The sequence below is a fragment of the Pantherophis guttatus genome, chromosome 6 (genome assembly GCF_059756535.1).
Source record: "Pantherophis guttatus breed Tessera chromosome 6, ASM5975653v1, whole genome shotgun sequence".
NCBI lineage: Eukaryota > Metazoa > Chordata > Lepidosauria > Squamata > Colubridae > Pantherophis > Pantherophis guttatus.
In genome coordinates, this window is record NC_142068.1 from 14,314,720 (window position 1) to 14,334,284 (window position 19,565).

The 19,565-nt window shown below is 39.9% G+C and overlaps 1 protein-coding gene across 7 annotated transcripts in view; it reads left to right on the plus strand.

Moving 5' to 3' along the window:
- TBL1XR1 (TBL1X/Y related 1) overlaps positions 1 to 17,410 on the plus strand; it is a 220,624-nt gene extending 203,214 nt beyond the window's left edge. For all 7 annotated transcript variants that reach the window (XM_034438946.3, XM_034438947.3, XM_034438948.3 and 4 more), the window contains 9 exons: positions 802 to 865; positions 988 to 1,085; positions 2,456 to 2,516; positions 4,648 to 4,769; positions 6,134 to 6,208; positions 7,992 to 8,119; positions 10,232 to 10,397; positions 12,195 to 12,296; positions 14,143 to 17,410. In XM_034438946.3, the coding sequence (XP_034294837.1) occupies positions 802 to 865; positions 988 to 1,085; positions 2,456 to 2,516; positions 4,648 to 4,769; positions 6,134 to 6,208; positions 7,992 to 8,119; positions 10,232 to 10,397; positions 12,195 to 12,296; positions 14,143 to 14,169 (843 nt within the window). In that variant the 3' untranslated portion in view covers positions 14,170 to 17,410. The remainder of the gene's footprint in view (positions 1 to 801; positions 866 to 987; positions 1,086 to 2,455; positions 2,517 to 4,647; positions 4,770 to 6,133; positions 6,209 to 7,991; positions 8,120 to 10,231; positions 10,398 to 12,194; positions 12,297 to 14,142) is intronic.
- The last annotated feature ends 2,155 nt before the right edge of the window (positions 17,411 to 19,565 follow it).

Here is a 19,565-nt window from a genome sequence, read left to right on the forward strand (position 1 = left end):
GGGGAGACATGATAGCAGTGTTCCAATATCTCAGGGGCTGCCACAAAGAAGAGGGAGTCAAGCTAGTCTCCAAAGCACCTGAGGGCAGGACAAGAAGCAATGGGTGGAAACTAATGAAGGAGAGAAGCAACTTAGAACTAAGGAGAAATTTCCTGACAGTTAGAACAATTAATCAGTGGAACAATTTGCCTCCAGAAGTTGTGAATGCTCCAACACCGGAAATTTTTAAGAAGATGTTGGATAACCATTTGTCTGAAGTGGTGTAGGGTTTCCTGCCTAAGCAGGGGGTTGGACTAGAAGACCTCCAAGGTCCTTTCCAACTCTGTAATTCTATTCTATTCTAAAATGGCTAGCCACTGATTCCTGAGAGAGTCTGTGGAACTTTTTTTTCTCTCCAAAGATACTTGTAATAGGACTCATTAAACACACCTTTGATGCCCAAAATGATTCAGAGTTGAGCTGGTCTGCTCCCCAGATACTCTGTTGTGATCTTATGAGAAGTCAGAAATGATCATAAGTAGATAGGGATACTTTAAGCAAGAAAATCATGGGATATTTCAGGTTGAAACATTTTGCACACCTCTTCTAGCAGTTCCTCAAAAAAACCTGACTTCTTGCTTGGGAAGATATGATCACCCTACCAAGCACAAAGAAAATTTCATGAAACACGAAAGCTTTGAGAGGGGATGTGTATAATTCACACTTTGCACATCTCTAAACCAGAGGAAGCATGCTTTGTTTGAAGATTACAGACTGTTAGAACACACAGTAATAGAATAATGTTTATACTTTATATTCCAGAGTGAAGGTACTCTCCTAGCAACGGGGTCGTATGATGGTTTTGCAAGGATATGGACTAAAGATGGTAAGAGCAACATTATTAGTCCTTTTCCCCCTTTTAAAGATAAAATATGACAGGAGGAAGTACTTCAAATACTTTTTGGTCAGTCAGGCAAAATATAATAACTGGTGTCCTTTAATTTTTAGGTAATCTTGCCAGCACATTAGGACAGCATAAAGGTCCCATATTTGCATTAAAATGGAATAAGAAAGGAAACTTCATTTTAAGTGCAGGTGTGGACAAGGTAAGATGGCATTGGTTTATTTGAAATACATTGCTGCAGATAAAATTATGAAGATAGTTTAGGACAGTGGTGTCAAACTGGGGGCCCATGGGCCAGATACATCACGTGCAGGCCACGCCCAACCCGGCTCTGCCAAAAAAAAAAAAAACCATTGTGATTCGTCATGTGACATGATCGAGTTTGACACCCTAGTTTAGGATATGGAACACACAAAATGAAGTGTTCTTTAGAAAGAATACAGGTGTTTTAGGTGTTTCACTTTACTATTAGCAACTAGTAAGCATAACAGATACCACTCTTTTTTTCTAAACAAATTGTGGGCAAGTGTAGGAATACAAGTAGTTTTCTACTTACAACCACAATTGAGCCCCAAATATCTACTGCTAAACAAGGCATTTGTTAAGTGAATTTTGTCCCATTTTACGACCTCTTTTGCACAATTGTTAAGCAACTCGCTGCAGTTGTTAAACAGATCAGGCTTCTCCCATTGACTTTGCTTGTTGGAAGCCAGGAAGTGATAATCACATGATCCCAGAACAGTGCAACTGTTAGGAATACATGCCACTTGCCAAGCCCCAGAATTTTGATCACATGACCATGGGGATGCCGCAACAGTCATAACTGTGAAAAATGGTCATAAGTCTTTTTTTATAGTGGTGTTGCAACTTGTGGTCGCTAAACAACAGTTGTTAAGTCAAAAACTATCTGTATAGTCATAATAGACTTTAAATTATGGGGTCCTTGGTGCTCTCTGAGCTTGGTTGTTTTCTTGCAGATGTTTCATTAACCAATTAGGTAACATCTTAAGTGCTACAAGACTGTGGTTCAGCACTGAACATTTACATAGTTGGATAATGAAAATAATCAAACTCGGAGAGCACCAAGGGCTCCACAGTTCAACCCCAAGTTAGAATCTTTTTTGTATTGAAGCACAATTTAATTTTTCTTTTTAGTTAAAAAAGTTGTGTTTGCAATAGTTATAAAACTAGAACCATGGTGGTGAACCTATGGCAGCTTTTGGGCCCAGGAGGCTGCAGGAAAGCCTGCTAGGCCAAAATCGGGGCGGTGGGTTTGTGCATGCATGCGCGAGGGGAACATGAGGGTCATGAGTGGGGGGGCGCACTTTCGGCACACGACGAGAAAAAGGTTAGCCATCACTGACCTAGAACATACAGATGACATGGCAGTGAAAAGAAACTTTTTGATAAGGAAAGCCTACAATTTATATCCTTTGACTCATTAGCCTTTAAAAGGGAATCTGTTCTTTAGAAAATATAGTCTTAAATATTGTTTCAGTTGATTTTGGTAAATTTGAACATATTCAACATTGTAAAACCATTTTATGGTTTTTGTTCCATTTTTCAATTCAGACCACAATTATTTGGGATGCACATACTGGAGAAGCCAAACAGCAGTTTCCTTTTCATTCTGGTATGTATTTTCTCTTCCGATTAAAGAAGGAACAGCTCATAAACCAGTGTTTTGTGACTTAGTTAATAATAGTTTTTGAGGGTTTTTTTTTTTTTTGTAGTATGTGTATGTATGTGTGTGTGTGTTTATGGGTGCGTGCATATTTACAGCTAGCACATATTTCCAACAGCACTATTAATTGATATTCCAGCTAGTTCAGCTGTGGGGAAATTGCAGGGTCCTTTAAAAATAAATTTTCTATCTTGTTTCAGATTTCCTCCTATTGACAGAAAAAGGAAACTGGTTTAATTTACTTTCTCTTGAATTGAATCAGTTCAACTTCGAGTTTGCATTGCTACCAGCAACGTATTAGAATAGACCGCTTTCTCGATTCTTGATTGGATTTTACTTAAAATAATGATTTATAATCTTTGCATTTTATTATACAGGTAGTCCTCATTTTAACATCCAGCAACTTTTGTCCAGCAACCATTTAAAGTTACAGAGGTGCTGAACAAAGGGACCTACAACCAGCCTTTGAAGTTCTGGTCTTTGCAGTGCCCTCCCACTCTAACCAAATGATTAAAATTTGGATTCCAGCTCGCACTTCACTATCGAGCAGTGTTCACACGCATTATACACTCCTTCCTGTTCACTCACATGCACCATGTCCTACTTCTCCTCCTTGTTTGCATGCACTGCAATGTCTTCTCCCCATTCCTGAGATTGCTCCACTCTGCAACATCCATACCCTCCATGTTTGGCCTGCACTGGGTCTTCCCCCTTGTGGCAATTTCACACTCATTACTTGGCACTCCCACTGTTTCCCGCTTAACAGCCTGCGCATCTTGGGGTTATGACAGCAACTGCCTGGATTGCTGTCGCTAAACAACGCAGTCCCGTGACATTGTTCTTAACAACCACATCACTTAGTGGCGGAAATTCCAGTCCCAATCGCCACTATAATTTGAGGACTACCAATATTATTTCAGTGCTAAATAGTGCATATCGATTTTCATGTCATGTGTGCCTCTTATATTCCACACTAGTTGATTCATATGATGAATTTTCAGTGATGGAATGAAAACCTTTCCATGTTAGAGCTAATCCTTCCATAATGCAAATATTTCACTAAATCAGTGCCAAAATGTCTGGTGACCTTCAGAAATCAATGTTGTCGCTGATGTAAAGATGGGAACAGTGTGGTATTTTATATCGGTGGTTACACTACAGTCCAACTGCTTCTGTTGTTGGGTTATAATTTTGTAAGAAGATTGTAGTGTTGGAATTTCCCATGTACCGTTGAGTTGGAAGAAAAGTAGGATATAAATATGACAAAAGCAGGATATACAGTAGTAACCAAAATAGTGGAAACCTTTTGGGAAAAGTGTATTTTTGAGGTTTGATGGCTAATAACACCACTTTTTTTGGGACTTTCAAGGTAATCATTATCCACTGCTGGAATGGCCTGGGAATAGCCCAGACCTTAACCCAATTGAAAATCTATGGAGCCGACTAAAGAAACTTGTTAGTCAGAAGCGACCCAGCAATAAAACCCAGTTAATAGAAGCAATCATTCAATCTTGGTTCCACATTATAACAGCTGCAGAACTAAAAGACTTGGTTCACTCCATGGGAAGACATTGTAAGGCCATAATTCATGCTAAAGGTTACCCAACTATTAACTGATATAGTGATAATTTTTGTACATCTCATTTTTTCTACATGTTTCACTTTTCTTCTTTATGCTATAACTGCTATTCTAATAGCAAACCCTTTATAAAGGTTATTGCATTACATTATTGATTACATTAACTTTCCATTGATATATAATTTTATGGTATTACTCCAAAAAAAAAAAAAAAAGTGGTGTTATTAGCTAGTTTTAGAAAATACACTTTTCCCAAAAGGTTTCCACAATTTTGGTCACTACTGTAAATCTGACAAATTAGATAATACAAATTCTGATTAATTGTCATATTCACAGCTCCCCTTCGAGTATAAAACAGCCTCTCCTTGAACCTTCCCAACATGAACTTTGCATTCCAAATTCTGTTGACTCTAAACTGGCCAGTCATCTCATCTTTTTCATTTGCTGATGATTGCAAAGATTTATTTCTTCTGACTTTTTTCTTTCTTTTTTTGTCAATAGCACCAGCGTTAGATGTTGACTGGCAGAGCAACAACACATTTGCCTCCTGTAGTACAGATATGTGTATTCATGTCTGTAAATTAGGTCAAGATAAACCCATCAAAACCTTCCAGGGCCACACAGTAAGTAATTTTTTTTTAGCTGGTATCCACATAGTTCTAGTTGCATGTGTGAAGCAAAGTAAAGAGATTCTGTTCAAACCAGTCTATTCCAACCCACCGTACGCCCTCTAGATGTGTTGCATTACAATTCCCAAAAATTCCCTATTTGGAGGCCATCAATAACAACAAAGGTTGAAGCACAGTTTGTTGTTCTTTCTTCCCTGTTCCCTGTTGTCTTAGGTAAAATTTGTCAAAAGTCATAGTTCCCAATAAAAAAAAGTGTCAGTTTATCTATAGATATCGAACATGTTTCAAGAATGAATTCAGCTAGTCTCCAGGGAAAGCAAAGGTTATATACCATTCAATATCTCCAATTTGTATACCCTTTATGAAGTCGGTACGCTGTTGCTGTGGAAGTTGTAGTGTTATGGTGATATTATTTGGAGGATGTTCTTGGTCGGGGGGGAAGAGAAGGTTCCAAGTACTAAGCACCCTTCTGTCGAGCGCCGGTGAAATCAGGAGATCCAGGCAGTTCAAATGAGTATAAATGAATATGTGTATTGCAAGCTCTTAAGCTCTCTACAAGAATATGGCCAACTGATGATCAAGGGAAATGAGCGGGAGATAAGAGAGATATTCAAGATGGGATGGACCTTAGATCTCTTGCGGGCCCAAAGGGACTTGTGACTTACGATGCGTTTGATCCCTCCCTTGGGCTCAGCCTGGTCATCTCCTACACCTTCCTATTATTTTTTTATTTTTTATTTATTTATTATGAAATGTATTTGCTGCCCATCTCATATCAAACAACACTGGACAGCTTGCAGTATAAAAGCATTAAAATCATCAGGTATCAGATAATAAAGCAAATAAAACCATTCACACAAGATGGCAAAGGAAGGACTGGGATTCCGGGGGAAGAGAGATGGGATCAGTTTTTAATTAACAAACCATTTCCAGTGCGAAGCTCCTCCGTTGGATCCCAAGTCATCTGGCAGAACCAGGTCTTAAGCTTCTTTTGAAAAGTCAGAAAGGTGGGAGGTCAATCTCACCTCAGATAAAATATTCCAAAAGCAGGACCCACAGCAGAGAAGGTCCTTCTTCTGGACTCTAAATTACTTTTTAATAAGTACATTTTGTGATATTGGCCCCTTAAAGATTTAACCTGCTGTAAAGTTCCAACATACAAACTCAGTCAATTCTCCTAAAGTATGTCTTCTGCCCCTGGATTACTTCTAGCCAGACATTTTCATGATATTTTCTACATTTTCCCTGGTTTTTTTTTTTTCCCCTTGAGCTGGGAAACCATCCTCCCCCCTTTAATCTGATGTTTCTCTTATAAAGAAAACTGAGATGCCAATCTCTCTCTTGCTGTTTATTTTCAGAATGAAGTAAATGCAATCAAATGGGATCCCACTGGTAATCTTCTGGCTTCTTGTTCCGATGACATGACTCTAAAGGTAAAAGTGTATTGCCGCACTGGGTCATTTTGGATTCTTTTTGCGAAATCATTGGGAAAACAGCTGTCTCCCATCTATGCTCGTCATTTCAATCTTTATATCTGTATCTACTTGATTGCACTGTGGAAGTCCTAGCTGCCTGTATCTGGCTCAGCCCTACAGCTGCTATATGACTCCTGTTCCTAAACTTGCAAGAGTTGATAACGTGGAAAAGGACTTAATTGCTTTCTTGACCATAAGAGGGTGCACGCTTCTGAGTAAAAACTAGGAGGAGATGGAGGAGGAGGAGTGGTATTTGTGCAACACTATGAAAGAAGATGGACACTCAGCTTCTACTCTAGACCTCAGAAAGTAGAGCAGTGATGGTGGACCTTTTGAGGTCAGCATGTCAAAAATTCAGAAAATGTCTAAACTGATTCTGCTGTTGGGTAACACACAGCCAAATTAAAAAAAAGAAAAGTTCTCTGTTTCTACCCCTGCCCCTAATTTAGGTCCCGCTGATAAGTGGCAGTACAGGCCTGGACATTGATTTCAGCCCTAGTGCCACCTCTGCCACTCAGAAGGCCATTCCCCAAGGCATGCAAGTCCACCTCAGTCATCTTCCATGACTTCCTAAGATTGCGTGAAAGCACATTCCCATTCTCAAACAAGTTTTGGAAGCCCCTCTGTCCCCTAATGTCCAGGAGCCATGCAAGAACATAGCCCCGTGATGGCGAACGTATGGCATGCGTGCCACAGGTGGCACACAGAACCATCTCTGCAGGCACGCGAGCTTTAGGTCAGCTCCACCGCACATGCATGACACCTCCCACCAGCCAGTTGATTTTTGGCTGGCACCTCCCACACCACCCCTCCCCTCCCAGGAGTCTCCAAGCGGCCCGTTTTGGATGCCAGGTAAGTACAGGGCTCGCGTTGAGGTTCTGGGAGGAGGAAAAACAGGCCTACCGGAAGTCCAGAAACGGGCTGTTTCCGGCCTCCGGAGGTTTCAGGGAGACCTGCTAGGCCCAAAATGGGGCGCGGGGGTGTGTGTGTCACGCACATGCGTGGGGCAATACAAACGGGGTTGCACATGCATGCGCAGGGGGGGCAGCATGGGGGGGTCACACACACATGCGTGGAGGGGCATTGCATTATGGGTGTGGGCACGCGCCTGCTATCTCATGTGCACACGCGCTTTCAGCACCCAAGGAAAAAAAGGTTAGCCATCACTGGCATTGCCCATTCTCACACGGCCTTTGCAGCTTTTGAAAATGGCATGAGAAGGAGGGTGTGTTTTCGAGAATAGATGTTGGGTATTGATGACAGCTGATGCCTCACCCAAAACATTGAGGCATGTCACCTGTGACATACTTGTCATAGGTTTTTCATCACTGAAATAAGAGTCCCCTGCCAATATAGAAGTCAGATCAGCTTGCATGGAGTAGATATTTTATCAGTCTGCGTCCTTTCCGATATAGTAGAAATTGTATGTTCTCTTATAAATAGTCACAAAAAAGGCCTTCATTCTATTTTTCTAAGATAAAGCTACCATAAATTGATATTTCGATAAAGTGAATCCAGATAAAAAGCTCGTGTTTTAAAAATATAACTTCATTCTTGAGTATTGCTATCTCGTACCTGAGGTATAAAAACAGGTTTCTGTCTTTTAAAAAAACCAGATTAAAATAGATCTTTTTTCCTTTTATTGTGTTTTGCTTTAAAACCCTGCAAGATTTATGAGAATATCTTTTTACCTAAAATTAAATAAAGCTGATTGTTGCTTTCTTTATTCACTTTTTTTAAGATCTGGAGTATGAAGCAAGATAGCTGTGTTCATGATCTGCAGGCCCACAACAAAGAAATTTATACTATCAAATGGAGCCCTACAGGGCCAGGAACAAACAATCCAAACGCCAATCTAATGTTAGCAAGGTAAGGTTTCCCCTGTGTAGGAGAGGGGGAAAAAAATGAAGCCAATAATTTTCCTTAGTGACTTTTCTGAGCTAGTCTAGAAACTGTTCTATTGAGATTAAATATGGAGACCACACACTATTCTGCCTCTTGAGTATAGAAATGGTTCCACAACTGTGCTTCAGGATTTTTATAGGAAAATTTGGAAAATACTCAGAAATAATACCCTTCGTGTTGTGGGGTTCCTTTTTTCCTTTTCCTTTTTTTCCTTCAGAATTTTAACGTGTAATCCCATTAACTCAGATTACCTCTAAAGAACATCGTGGTTTTGCTACCCTCATCAATCCCTTTCCTGATTCGGAAATTCTTTTAATTTTTTTTTTTTTCATATTTTAATTGCTTTTTAACAAGTAAGGTAGCATGAATAGATGGAACACTGAGGAAGATAACTGTCCCTTTTTAAACCTAAACAGGGAATCAAATTCACATTTAATACATTGAAATCATGTGACTATATATATATATATAGTTTGCGTAGGAATGCGGTGGCTCAGTGGCTAAGATGCTGAGCTTGCCGATCGAAAGGTCGGCAGTTCAGCGATTCGAATCCCTAGTGCCGCGTAACGGGTTGAGTTCCTGTTATTTGCCCCAGCTTCTGCCAACCTAGCAGTTCAAAATCATGTAACAAATGCAAGTAGAAAAATAGGGACCACTTCTGGTGGGAAGGTAACAGCATTCCATGCGCTTTTGGCGTTGAGTCATGTCGGCCACATGACCACGGAGACATCTTCGGATAGCGCTGGGTCTTCGGCTTTGAAACGGAGATGAGCACCGCCCCCTAGAGTCAGGAACGACTAGCACATATGTGAAAGGGGAACCTTTACCTTTACCCATTTAGTTTGCAGCAGTCGTTAAGTGAAAGCCATGGACATTAAGCAAATAAATTCTCCCCAATGAGTATCTTTTTGCTGAAAACTTGTAGATTGTGACTACAGGATGGAGCTGTAAACATGAGTCAGTTGCCAAGTGCCCAAAATGTGATCACATGACTGCAGGGGAGGGGTTACACCTGTAACTTCAAAAACAGGTCGTAAGTAGTTTGGGGGCATCCATCGTAACACTGAATTGTCATTAAATGACAAGTCGTAAACTCAGGTCTACCTGTAAATTGGTTAAAATATGCTTTTAAGTTACACCTAAAAAGGAATCATAGTACATTATATTTTACATGGATTGCCAGCCCCTACTTATCCTGCTAGTTAGCATATACTCATGAACCTGCTATATTGACAGATGTTGGCTTTCCTAAGGGTAGGACTTCCAAATATCTCCTAAATTCCCATCTCTCTCCAGAATATAAACTAGGCAAGGAGGAGGTGCCTTGCAGTAGCATGCTTTGAATAATTGTTCTAATACCCAATCATCATATAGCCAACCATAGCAATCTTATATATTACATAGCACCAGCATTCAGCATCATGTACTTCAATTATAACACAAAGTCCTTTTCCTCACATACTTCATTGCTGACTTACTCAACAGCCAAGTAGCTCAATGTCCCCTAAATTGTGGCTGCTTGATATAAAATGACCGGATGTAATCGCTTTTCTCATTCAAGACAGGCAAAACTTCCATCCCACTCGGAAACAGTATTCCACATTTTTCCATGTTCTCAGAAGTTCTAAGAAATGGAGAGTAACAGCCAGTTTTGCATAGTCACCACCGAGGGAGAGAGAAGATGTCCAATTTGGAAGTCAAGAGCCTTTTTACGATTGTAGTGGGAGTCCCAAAGATGCTTTTTCAGGAGACAACTGGACTTCCTTGTTTTTTTCTTTGAAGACGATTCGCTTCTCATTCCAGAAGCTTCTTCAGCTCTGACAGGATAGTGGGCAATGAAAGGATATCCACTATCCTGTCAGAGCTGAAGAAGCTTCTTGGATAAGAAGCGAAACGTCTTCAAAGAAAAAAAAACAAGAAAGTCCAGTTGCCTCCTGAAAAAGCACCTTTGGGACAACCATGACCTGGATGACTGAGAATCTCTACAGACGATTGTAGTGAGAGGTACATTTTATGAATAAATGTATAAATTACAGTTAAAATTAATAATTATTGTTCTCCTCTTGCCTCTGGTAGTGCATCCTTTGATTCTACAGTCAGGTTATGGGACGTAGACCGAGGGATTTGCATCCACACCTTGACGAAACATCAAGAACCTGTGTACAGTGTAGCTTTCAGTCCTGATGGTAGATATCTGGCCAGTGGTTCTTTCGACAAATGTGTACACATCTGGAATACACAGGTATGTCTCCTGGAGCACTAGTAACTTTATCAACTTATTTTTTATTACCTATTAAAGGTTTCTCATGGCCTTAATCAGATCACACTAAAAGGACAGCTTCAGTGGGAAAGACAAAAGGATGACATTATTATTCCTTACCATTAAAGAAAAGCGATTTGCAGTGCAGATCATTTTACAGATTAGGCAATAAAGGCAGTCCCTGTCTTTTTCTCATATTCTGAACATTTAAAGTTGACTACTGTAATTTTCATCTCTTCTCACCGCCCACCAGAAAAACCAAAGCCATCTGTAAATAATGTGAGAAATATTTTGTACTTTCTCTGCCATTTATTCAGCTCTAGCAAAAGTTTTTCAGAGCTGGCTTTTAATATTTGCTATACGTATCAGTGGTTCTTACAGAAGGTGTGCCTTTTTTCTGGGCAACCAGGAAAGGAGTCCTGGTAGCCCAATGGTTAGAGTGCAGTTTTGGGGGCAAATTCTGCCCATAGCCTGGAGTTCTATCCTGACCAGGCTCAGGGTTGACTTTAACAACTTCCGAGGTCAGTAAAATGAGGTCCCAGATTGTTCGAAGCAATCTGCTGAGGTTGTAAACTGCCCAGAGAATGTTGTAAAGCAGTATGGAATCTATATATATAAAAGCCAATTACCACTCACTCATTACGAAATCTCCAGAATGGTAAAGCCTACAAATTTGAAATTTGGCAGTATGTTCCTCTTGGCTTCTAGGTGCTCACTAAGAAAGGATTTTTTGAAATGACCATCAGATCATTAGTGTTTCATATACAGTATTATATTCACACGCTCTGATGCTAAGGAGTTAGATGTTCTACTCCCCCGCCCCACCTGAAAAGACCTCTGTTCCAACTGCCAGTTGCTCTATATTAAAATGCTTTGATGCTACCCCTTCGCTAAACCGGGCGTGGGCGTGGCCAGCACATGACTCATCCGGCCTGGGGGCAGGGACATTCTACTCCCCCTCCCCCTCCCCCTCCCCCTCTGTTCCAACTGCCAGTTGCCTTATATTAACATGCTCTGATGCTACGGAGTTACACATTCTACATTAAGTTTCAGGCTTTAAGTGTCAATTTATCACGCTCAATCACATAGTTTCGTAGCAAAGCATGGGCGTCCAGCTAGTGATATATAAGTTTAAGTGCTGTTGCTATTCCTAATTGTATTGACAAATACAACAAGCACTTTTCCTGCTTTGGAACAAAATTTGAGAACATCTCACAGGTTTATCCAGCATTGTATTTTCCTAATGCCTGCTGCAGAAAGAACAGCTGGGCTATTAATTATTTGCATATTGCTTTGACTACATTTGAGGGGTTTTTTTTATTTTAGTTTTACTTTTTAAATTTTTTGTTGGGTGATGGAAATATGTTTATCCTAAGGACGTTAAAACTCAAGTTAACTGATGATTGGCCCACTATCTCCGCAGTTGGTTCCAAATAGTTGGTTCCACTACTCTTTCTGTGAATTAATACTTTCTAACATTATTTTTGAACTTCCCTCTTGTGGTTATGCCCCTCGTGTTCTTAATTTTTGCTTAATATTGAAAATACTTCTGGAAGTATTATTTACATATATTTAAAGGTTTCAATCATATGGTCCCTTTCCCTTCTGTCCTCTGGGCTGTACATATTCAGTTCCTCCAATCTCTCCCGATACATATGTTCATTCGTGCCAGGAAATGCATACCTGCCAGGAAAGATAATCAGTTGAGGCTTATAATACTTTTAATACTTTAATGTCATTGTGTTCTATCCCAACCTCTTGGCTATATTGTTTTTCTAGACGGGTGCTCTGGTGCATAGTTATCGGGGGACAGGAGGCATTTTTGAGGTTTGCTGGAATGCAGCAGGAGACAAAGTTGGAGCGAGTGCTTCAGATGGTTCAGTAAGTAAAGCAAAATGAGATCTTACACTCGGTTCCTTTTATCAGACGCCAGCATCCAAATAGGCTGGGTATGCTTAGGTCCTGCTTTATTTCTTTAAAGTGTAGGATGTGCTTGGGGTTTGTAGAATTTTTCTCCTACAATTTATTTAGTATATATTTAAAATAAAAATAAAATATTAAGCAATCAAGCCAATAATCCTAAGCGAGGCAAACCCAAGAGTTTTGAAGAGGTGAGAAACGTTGAAGGAAACGTCTTCGCAAAATCCCTCACTCAAGAAAAATCCCCTGTCATATACCTTCAGGATGTTTCTTAAAAGAACCAATACAGGTAATCCTTGACTTAACAACAGTTCATTCAGTGACCTTTCAAAGTTACAACGGCACTGAAAAAAGTGACTTATGACCATTTTTCACACTTACGACCTTTGTAGAGGCCCCATGATCATGTGATCAAAATTCAGATGCTTGGCAACTGGTTCATACTTATGACTGTTGCTGTTATCCCAAGTTCATGTGATCAGTTTCTGCAACTTTCTGACATGCAAAATCAGTGGGTTGCTAAGTTATCAGATGCAGTGATTCACTTAACAACCTGGCAAGAAAGGTCATAAAATGGGGCAAAACTAACTTAACAAAATGTCTTGCTCAGCAACATAAATTTTGGGATCAATTGTGGTCGTAAGTCAAGGACTACCTGCAATAGGATTTACAAATTCCCTTCATTGAATACATCCCAAAGAACCAAAATTCCTCTTTAAAAAATCAGTATCAAAATATCATTAAAAGACATGAAAAAGATTTTGTCTTGTGCTGTAAAGGCAATAAATACGGCAGTACCAGGGTTGAAATGCTACTGGTTTGGACCGGTTCGCCCGAACCGGTAGTAAAAAATGCAACCAGTTTGGGCGAACCGGTTTTTCTGACGATCAGCTGTGCCGCGCAATTTATATTCGCTAGAAAGCAGGAAATCCTGCTTTCTAGCAAATCTAAATTGCGCGGCACAGCTGTCCCGCCCCCCCCCCCCCAGCGCTGTTCTACTTATCTTTGCAGACTAAGAAGAGGCTTCTCAATCCTCCTTTTTCAGCGCACCGTGTAGCGAAGCAAACCAATAGCAGACTTCAGAGCATTTCACCCCTGGGCAATACGCATAATTCAGTGGTGAGGATATTACAAAGATATTACAGATCTGCCACTGAAAAAACACACTCTTGAGTGTTGGAACTATCTCCACCAACACTGACAGGGCAAGACACCATTAGAATATAAACAGAGCAAATCCCACTCCCTATTAGCACTGATGAGGTTACCTAGTTTGGGTAATGAAATGTCTGCAAGGAAACAACCAAGATCCAGAGAGCATCAAGGATCACTCCAGGGGTGAAATGCTACCAGTTCAGGCCAGTTCGCCCGAACCGGTAGTAAAAAAAACACTATCGTTTCGCCGGAACCGGTAGTAAAAAAATGCTTTAAAAAGTTTTTTAAAAGTTCTGCAATTTATATTCGCTAGAATGCAGGAAATCTTGCTTTCTAGCCAATCTAAATCGCGTGGCACAGCTGTTCTACTAAATCGCTCTCGCTGTTCCACTTAATCTTTGCAGACTCAGAAAAGACTTCTTAGTGCCTGCGGTGCGCATGCCCGTGAAGTGAACCCGTGGCAGACTTCAGAGCATGTCGCCCCTGCACCACTCATATTTGTAATGAGTGTAATAAGAATAGTGCACATTTTCTGTATTGTAGGATGGCCGTTCCTTTATTGTTGGTGTCCACATCAAATGCATAAATAAATTTTCTGAAACCCCTTTCCCCTCCCCTTCCCTTTTTTCCCCCCCTTCCTCCCTCTTTGCAGGTTTGCGTACTAGATCTACGGAAATAGCGCTACTAGTTGGAAGCCATGGACCGACTATGAATGTGTACATAGCCAAAATGACTGTCCCCACGACCCATGTACTGCTATTGTCCCAACTGAACCATGGCCAGTCCACTACAGCCAAACCTGAAATAATTAAATACATGTACTGTACATTTTCTTTTTTTTTAAAAAAAGCAAACGATTATACCCTGAAGAAGATGACAGAGTGACGTCACAGCTTGTGAAGCCTGTTCACCAAGTGCTGGAATTTTCTGCAGCCCCCCTGCCCCTCCCCCCCAAAAAAATTTGGAAGTGGGAGGAAATTAAAAAAAAAAAAACCAGGACAAGAGAGAAAGAGAACTGAATTATGCAAGCAGCCCTTTGAGAGTATCAGATTGAGGAAAGCTTATGTATGGCTTATTCTTTTTCCTATCTTCTTTCTCCTCTTTTCTTTATTTTTGCCCTTTTTGAAACTTTTGTTTTCCCTTCTTTCTGATCCCTCCCCACCACCCCAATAGGTAATAAGCAGGGTTTTTTTTTTTTTTCATGTATAGGGAAAACGAACAGTTGATTGGTTCATTGCTTCTTCCCGTTGTGCTCTTAAGTTTTATTGATGCTTGTAGCCAGGATGTGAAATTCTTTTCTAGGTTGTGGTGGATCTTTTCACTAAGAATTGGAGGGAGGAAAATCCTTTTCAGCAGTTCTTTCCATTCTTCCTTAACTTTATAGACATTTGGTAAGTGTTACATAGATCTTCTTCCAGTTTAGATGAGGGGGAAGAGAACAAAACCCATCCTGACAAATGAGGATCAACATTCCTTTATCTTTTCGTCAGATCCAATAGTTTACAGGCTACTCAGATGCTGCACTTATTCATTTTATTGGTGACGACAGTTCCAAAAAAAGCAACAATCCCCCATCATGAGACATTTCTGCCAAATCTAAAGAGTGTACAAAATGGCAAGAAGACACACATAAAACGAAGACTGAGAGGCTTGAAATAGGATGCCCACAGTAGGGAATCGTATCATTGGCTTGGAGAGCTTGATGGTATGGGTGGTGAGCCTTTTGTGTGTTCAGATCTTGGGGAAGGAGACGATAGGCCTTGATGGGAGGTAGGCTCAGGTAATCCCAACCCACCTGTGGTCCGTACATTCCAAGTTTAAGCAAAACAGAAGAATTGGAGCCTCTTTTTCTTCAAACCCATGATCATAAGTCCATTTGAGTCGCGCTGTGAAAATCGAACCAATGGAGAGAGAGAGAAAGGATTTGTCTCATTCTCAGTTTGGGCAAATGTTTCTGCTACAACCTCTATAGAAATTTTCCCTTGTTTTATTCAGTATAACCAAATTCCCAGTTTGAAAGTATTTCAGCCTTTGGGGACAGCGCTTATTTCTTATTTCTTTTTTCCTCTTCGTACAAAAACACATTTGAAACCTCTTTACTAAAGATTTTTCTGAAGTAAGGCAAGTTGTTTACTCTCTTCAAGATAACTCACTGGAAATTCTCCACAAAAGACATAGAAGAGGAAGAACTGAGCAATATTTTCAGGAGGGGATTAAGTTCCACTGGGCTGGTGGAAGTTCCCAGTGAATGGCTCCTCATATTTTTTTTGAAGTCAAAGGAAAGGAGAAACATCCCCTGGCAAAAACTCTTCGCTTCATGCTTCTTTTAACTACCCAATGATTGAGCTTCCATACTAGAAAGTAGTATTGCACTAATTTTTCCCTGTTGCTCCCCCATTATTATTATTACTATTATTATTATTTTTTCTATGTGCTTGTCTCCTTTCTCTTCATCACACCACCCTTCAAACTTAGATTTAAGTATAAGCTGCTAAATGTTTTTCGGGAGAAAATACGATCACTACTTTGGAATGTCTGTGTTTCTTATATCAAATCTTGCTTTTCCTTCACTTTAACTCTCTGCTTGTGTCTGATCACAAACGATAGCAACAGTGGGACTTGTGTGTGTGTGAGAAAGTTCAGTGTAAAGGCTGACCTGTTCCATTCTTGTTTGATGCTCCGTGTCTTATGCAGCTTCCAACTTCCTAAACAAAGAGGAGGTGTTCAGGGTTCGTTAAGGTTTCACCTGCTTTCTACCTAAAGGAATGCTTTGTACTCATTTGCTTTGCCGAAGCATTTTGGATCTCCTTTTCAGTCACAGCAACATAGTGCAGAAATACTAAACTTCTAATCTTTTCCATTTTTGCTACTTCTTTCAGTAGGCAGCTCAGCATATAAACCCAAAGCTTGGACCTCTTCCTTTGAAGATATAAACTGATTCCCTCTTTTATTTGCAAATTAGCCACCGTATTGAATTCTCCTTTTCCCTCCTTACAATGAGGGTTGTTATGTTTTGTTTTTTTGTTTTGTGTGCGTCTCCTTTCTTTTTAACATCAGGCAAGGAAATGCACACCAAAGCTTCATTGACCCAGTTTAAGATCCATCTTAAGATCGAAGTTCTAAGAGAGAAAACGCTGCTTCTGCAGTAACTCCATTTTCTTTGTAAGACTTGGCTCAATCTTCTATATTCCATTGCGGCTTTTGCTAAATCGGAGGACTGCATCCTGCCCCCCTCCCCCGTCTTTATGAAGTACATTCTTTCAGCATTGACTTCTGCCACCTCTGTGTACAAGCCCAGAAAGCAGATCTTGAAGTAAGTCAAGTTTATCTACTTGGTAAGATAACCACAACCATTTTTAGCTGATTTATAATACACCATCATGGTTATTCTTAATGGGGGATTTATAAAGTTACACACAGATTGCAAGTGAAGACAAGGAAGATTTACACCCATAAGGACAGTCGTTCCATCCAATGATACCTCTGTATTAATTGTCTATAAGGTTTGAGAATAGGCTTAGGAGGTTAAGAATAATTTTCCCTGTAAATTATAGTATGTAAGAAACTTAACCTGTTGAGTATCTGGCACTTGAAAACCTTGCTTTTTACCGCTGGAGGTCCAGGACTGTGGCTGACCTCTGTCATTATTAAAATAATTTTTTAAAAGTTTAAAATATGTAAAAAAAAAAATCTGTGCAATAATTTTAAACTGTGCTCCCAGGAATAGACACAAATGTGTTTTGGGGGGATTTTTATTTTGAGTATATTTAAACAGCATTTTCTTTTCCTTTAGCAAACACAAATGTCAATTGCACTGAACTTAAATCTTTTAAAAAAAAAAGTCAGAGGTGATTCTTGATAGTACTTTTGTATTTTGATATGGACAGTCTGTTCGTTTTTCATACAAGCTCTTGAACTGATGTTTCAGCTTCCTTCAAAAAAAAAAGTGTATAAAAACGAGATGGTGTTTGAAGTCTTTTGACACAGCTGCAAGATTCCACAGCAACGTTCATATTTCTGGTTTTGCAACTGTTTAGCTCTTGTTCTTTTGGTTGGTTGGTTTGTTTTGATTCTAGCCATTTAAGTATGATATAGCATGTAGACTTTATTGAAGCTTCATTATCACAGCTGTGTTATCAACCAAATCCTGGGCTGATTCCCCTCCTCCTTTCCTACATAATTTTGCTTTTAACACAAAATTCAAGGAAGACTGTTATTTTTTTTGTGGGCCAGATGTTCAGTCTTGCTCTTGAGTTCCACAAGCCACATTCCAAATTCCCAAGTCCCACACCTGGCAAAAAGTAACTTCATTCCCATGGCCTGCAGACCCCTCCCAGGCTTTCTGTGTTTCATGCCATAATAAACCATTGCTGTTAAAAAGAGTATTCTATAGGAAATAGGATAGTAGGTATTTTGGAGATTATTTTTCTTTTTTTTCTTTCATCAGATCTGTCCATCTTTCTTCTCTCCCTCCGCACTGCAGCTTCCCTGTCCTTTATCATCCCATAGCATGGGTCATTTGGGGGAGGGGAGGTTAAAGTGAGGAGAGGAGTTAGCAGCACAGCTTTAAAAAAACAACAACAACATGTATTGTGGTAGGGAAAAGGGCCAGCTGTATTGTGGCTGTTTATGTGATAGGCATTGAACTGAAAGCCTGGAGCTCTCCCAACTGATGACTGCTATCTTTTCATCAATGTGCCACAGTGCTGCCCCAATAGTGAATCGACTTCCTTCTCCTTTTCAGTAAGTCAAAACTTTGAGAATGTGGTATGAAAGGTGAGCACAATAAAAAGAGCAATTCAAACAGCCCAAGGCAGAATAAACAGAATGGAAAATCCCCCCAAAACTGCCATTCCTCATTCCAGGATACAACTACGTGTAAGGCCTCTCCACCTTGTATTTTATTTTCAACATTAGCAGGCACTGTTGAGAGACATATCACAGTGTTCCTTGGCTATTCTTTAATTTGTCATTCACTTTACCACCATTGTTTTTGACTTGTGTGCCCGTGCAGGTTCTAAAAGCAGAAGTCTTGATTGAACTAGTGAAGACGAAGTGGTCCAATCCCTCTTCATGCAACGTAGTTTCCCCCTATTAAGAGTTCTTCCAGTTAAAAGACTTAAGCGACACAGCTTTAATAATATAACTTTCCCATGCTTTGATTCCATCCTGACACTAGTTAAAAGTCTAGGTCTGGCTTCCCCAATCTGATGCCCTTAAGATCATTGATTAACATCTCCCTGAATTCCCAATCCACCATGACTAGAAATTGAATTTTGCCAAGACTAAGAAAGCTGATTTATGCATGGGCGTGCCATGGAGAAAAATCTGAAATACAGATTGAAATAGGCTTCATGGCTGTTTTACCAGCCTGCATAAAATGAATGTTCATTCTTGAAATGACACAGCCAGAAAATGTTTTGAAGGTAATATTTACCAATTACTACAGTAGTTGAAGTTAGTTGGATTGTTTTAAAGTAGCTTGGCATTTAACTTTTGGATAACTTATTTTGGATAAGTTAATCGTGGGGGGGAAATTGGGAACAGCTGTTAACAACTTAGAACAAACTGCTAAGATGTTTTGGGCGGCAAAAGGGTGATGTGTTAAAATTGAATGAAAATCCACTTCCCCTATGGTCAAATAAGATAGTGACCATTAGGATGTGGTTATGACAAAATGTTTGGTTATTTTCCTAGGTTATTGGGTTAAAACTAGGGCATCCTTCCCAACCTAGTTCCCAGATTACCAAATCGTGGGAATAACTTCATACAATTTGCAGTCATCTAGTAAAAAGTGGGCAGTTGTAGTTCTAATAAACCTTGCGGCCACCAGCTGAAGGAAGGCTATAATTTAGGGTTCTTAATGTTATCTTTGAAAGCATTACTTTGTTGATCGGTTGTTAAAGTATTTTAAATTTACAATGAGCCTGTAGCTCTGAGCCTCTTTCTGGAAACTTAGTACCAAATCAGTCTGTGGTTTGGGAAGTAGGGTGAAAGTAAAATACCTTGCATCCAGATAAAACAAATTGAAGACTGTGTTGATTTTGATAGTAAGCTAAATAAGATTGAAAAAGA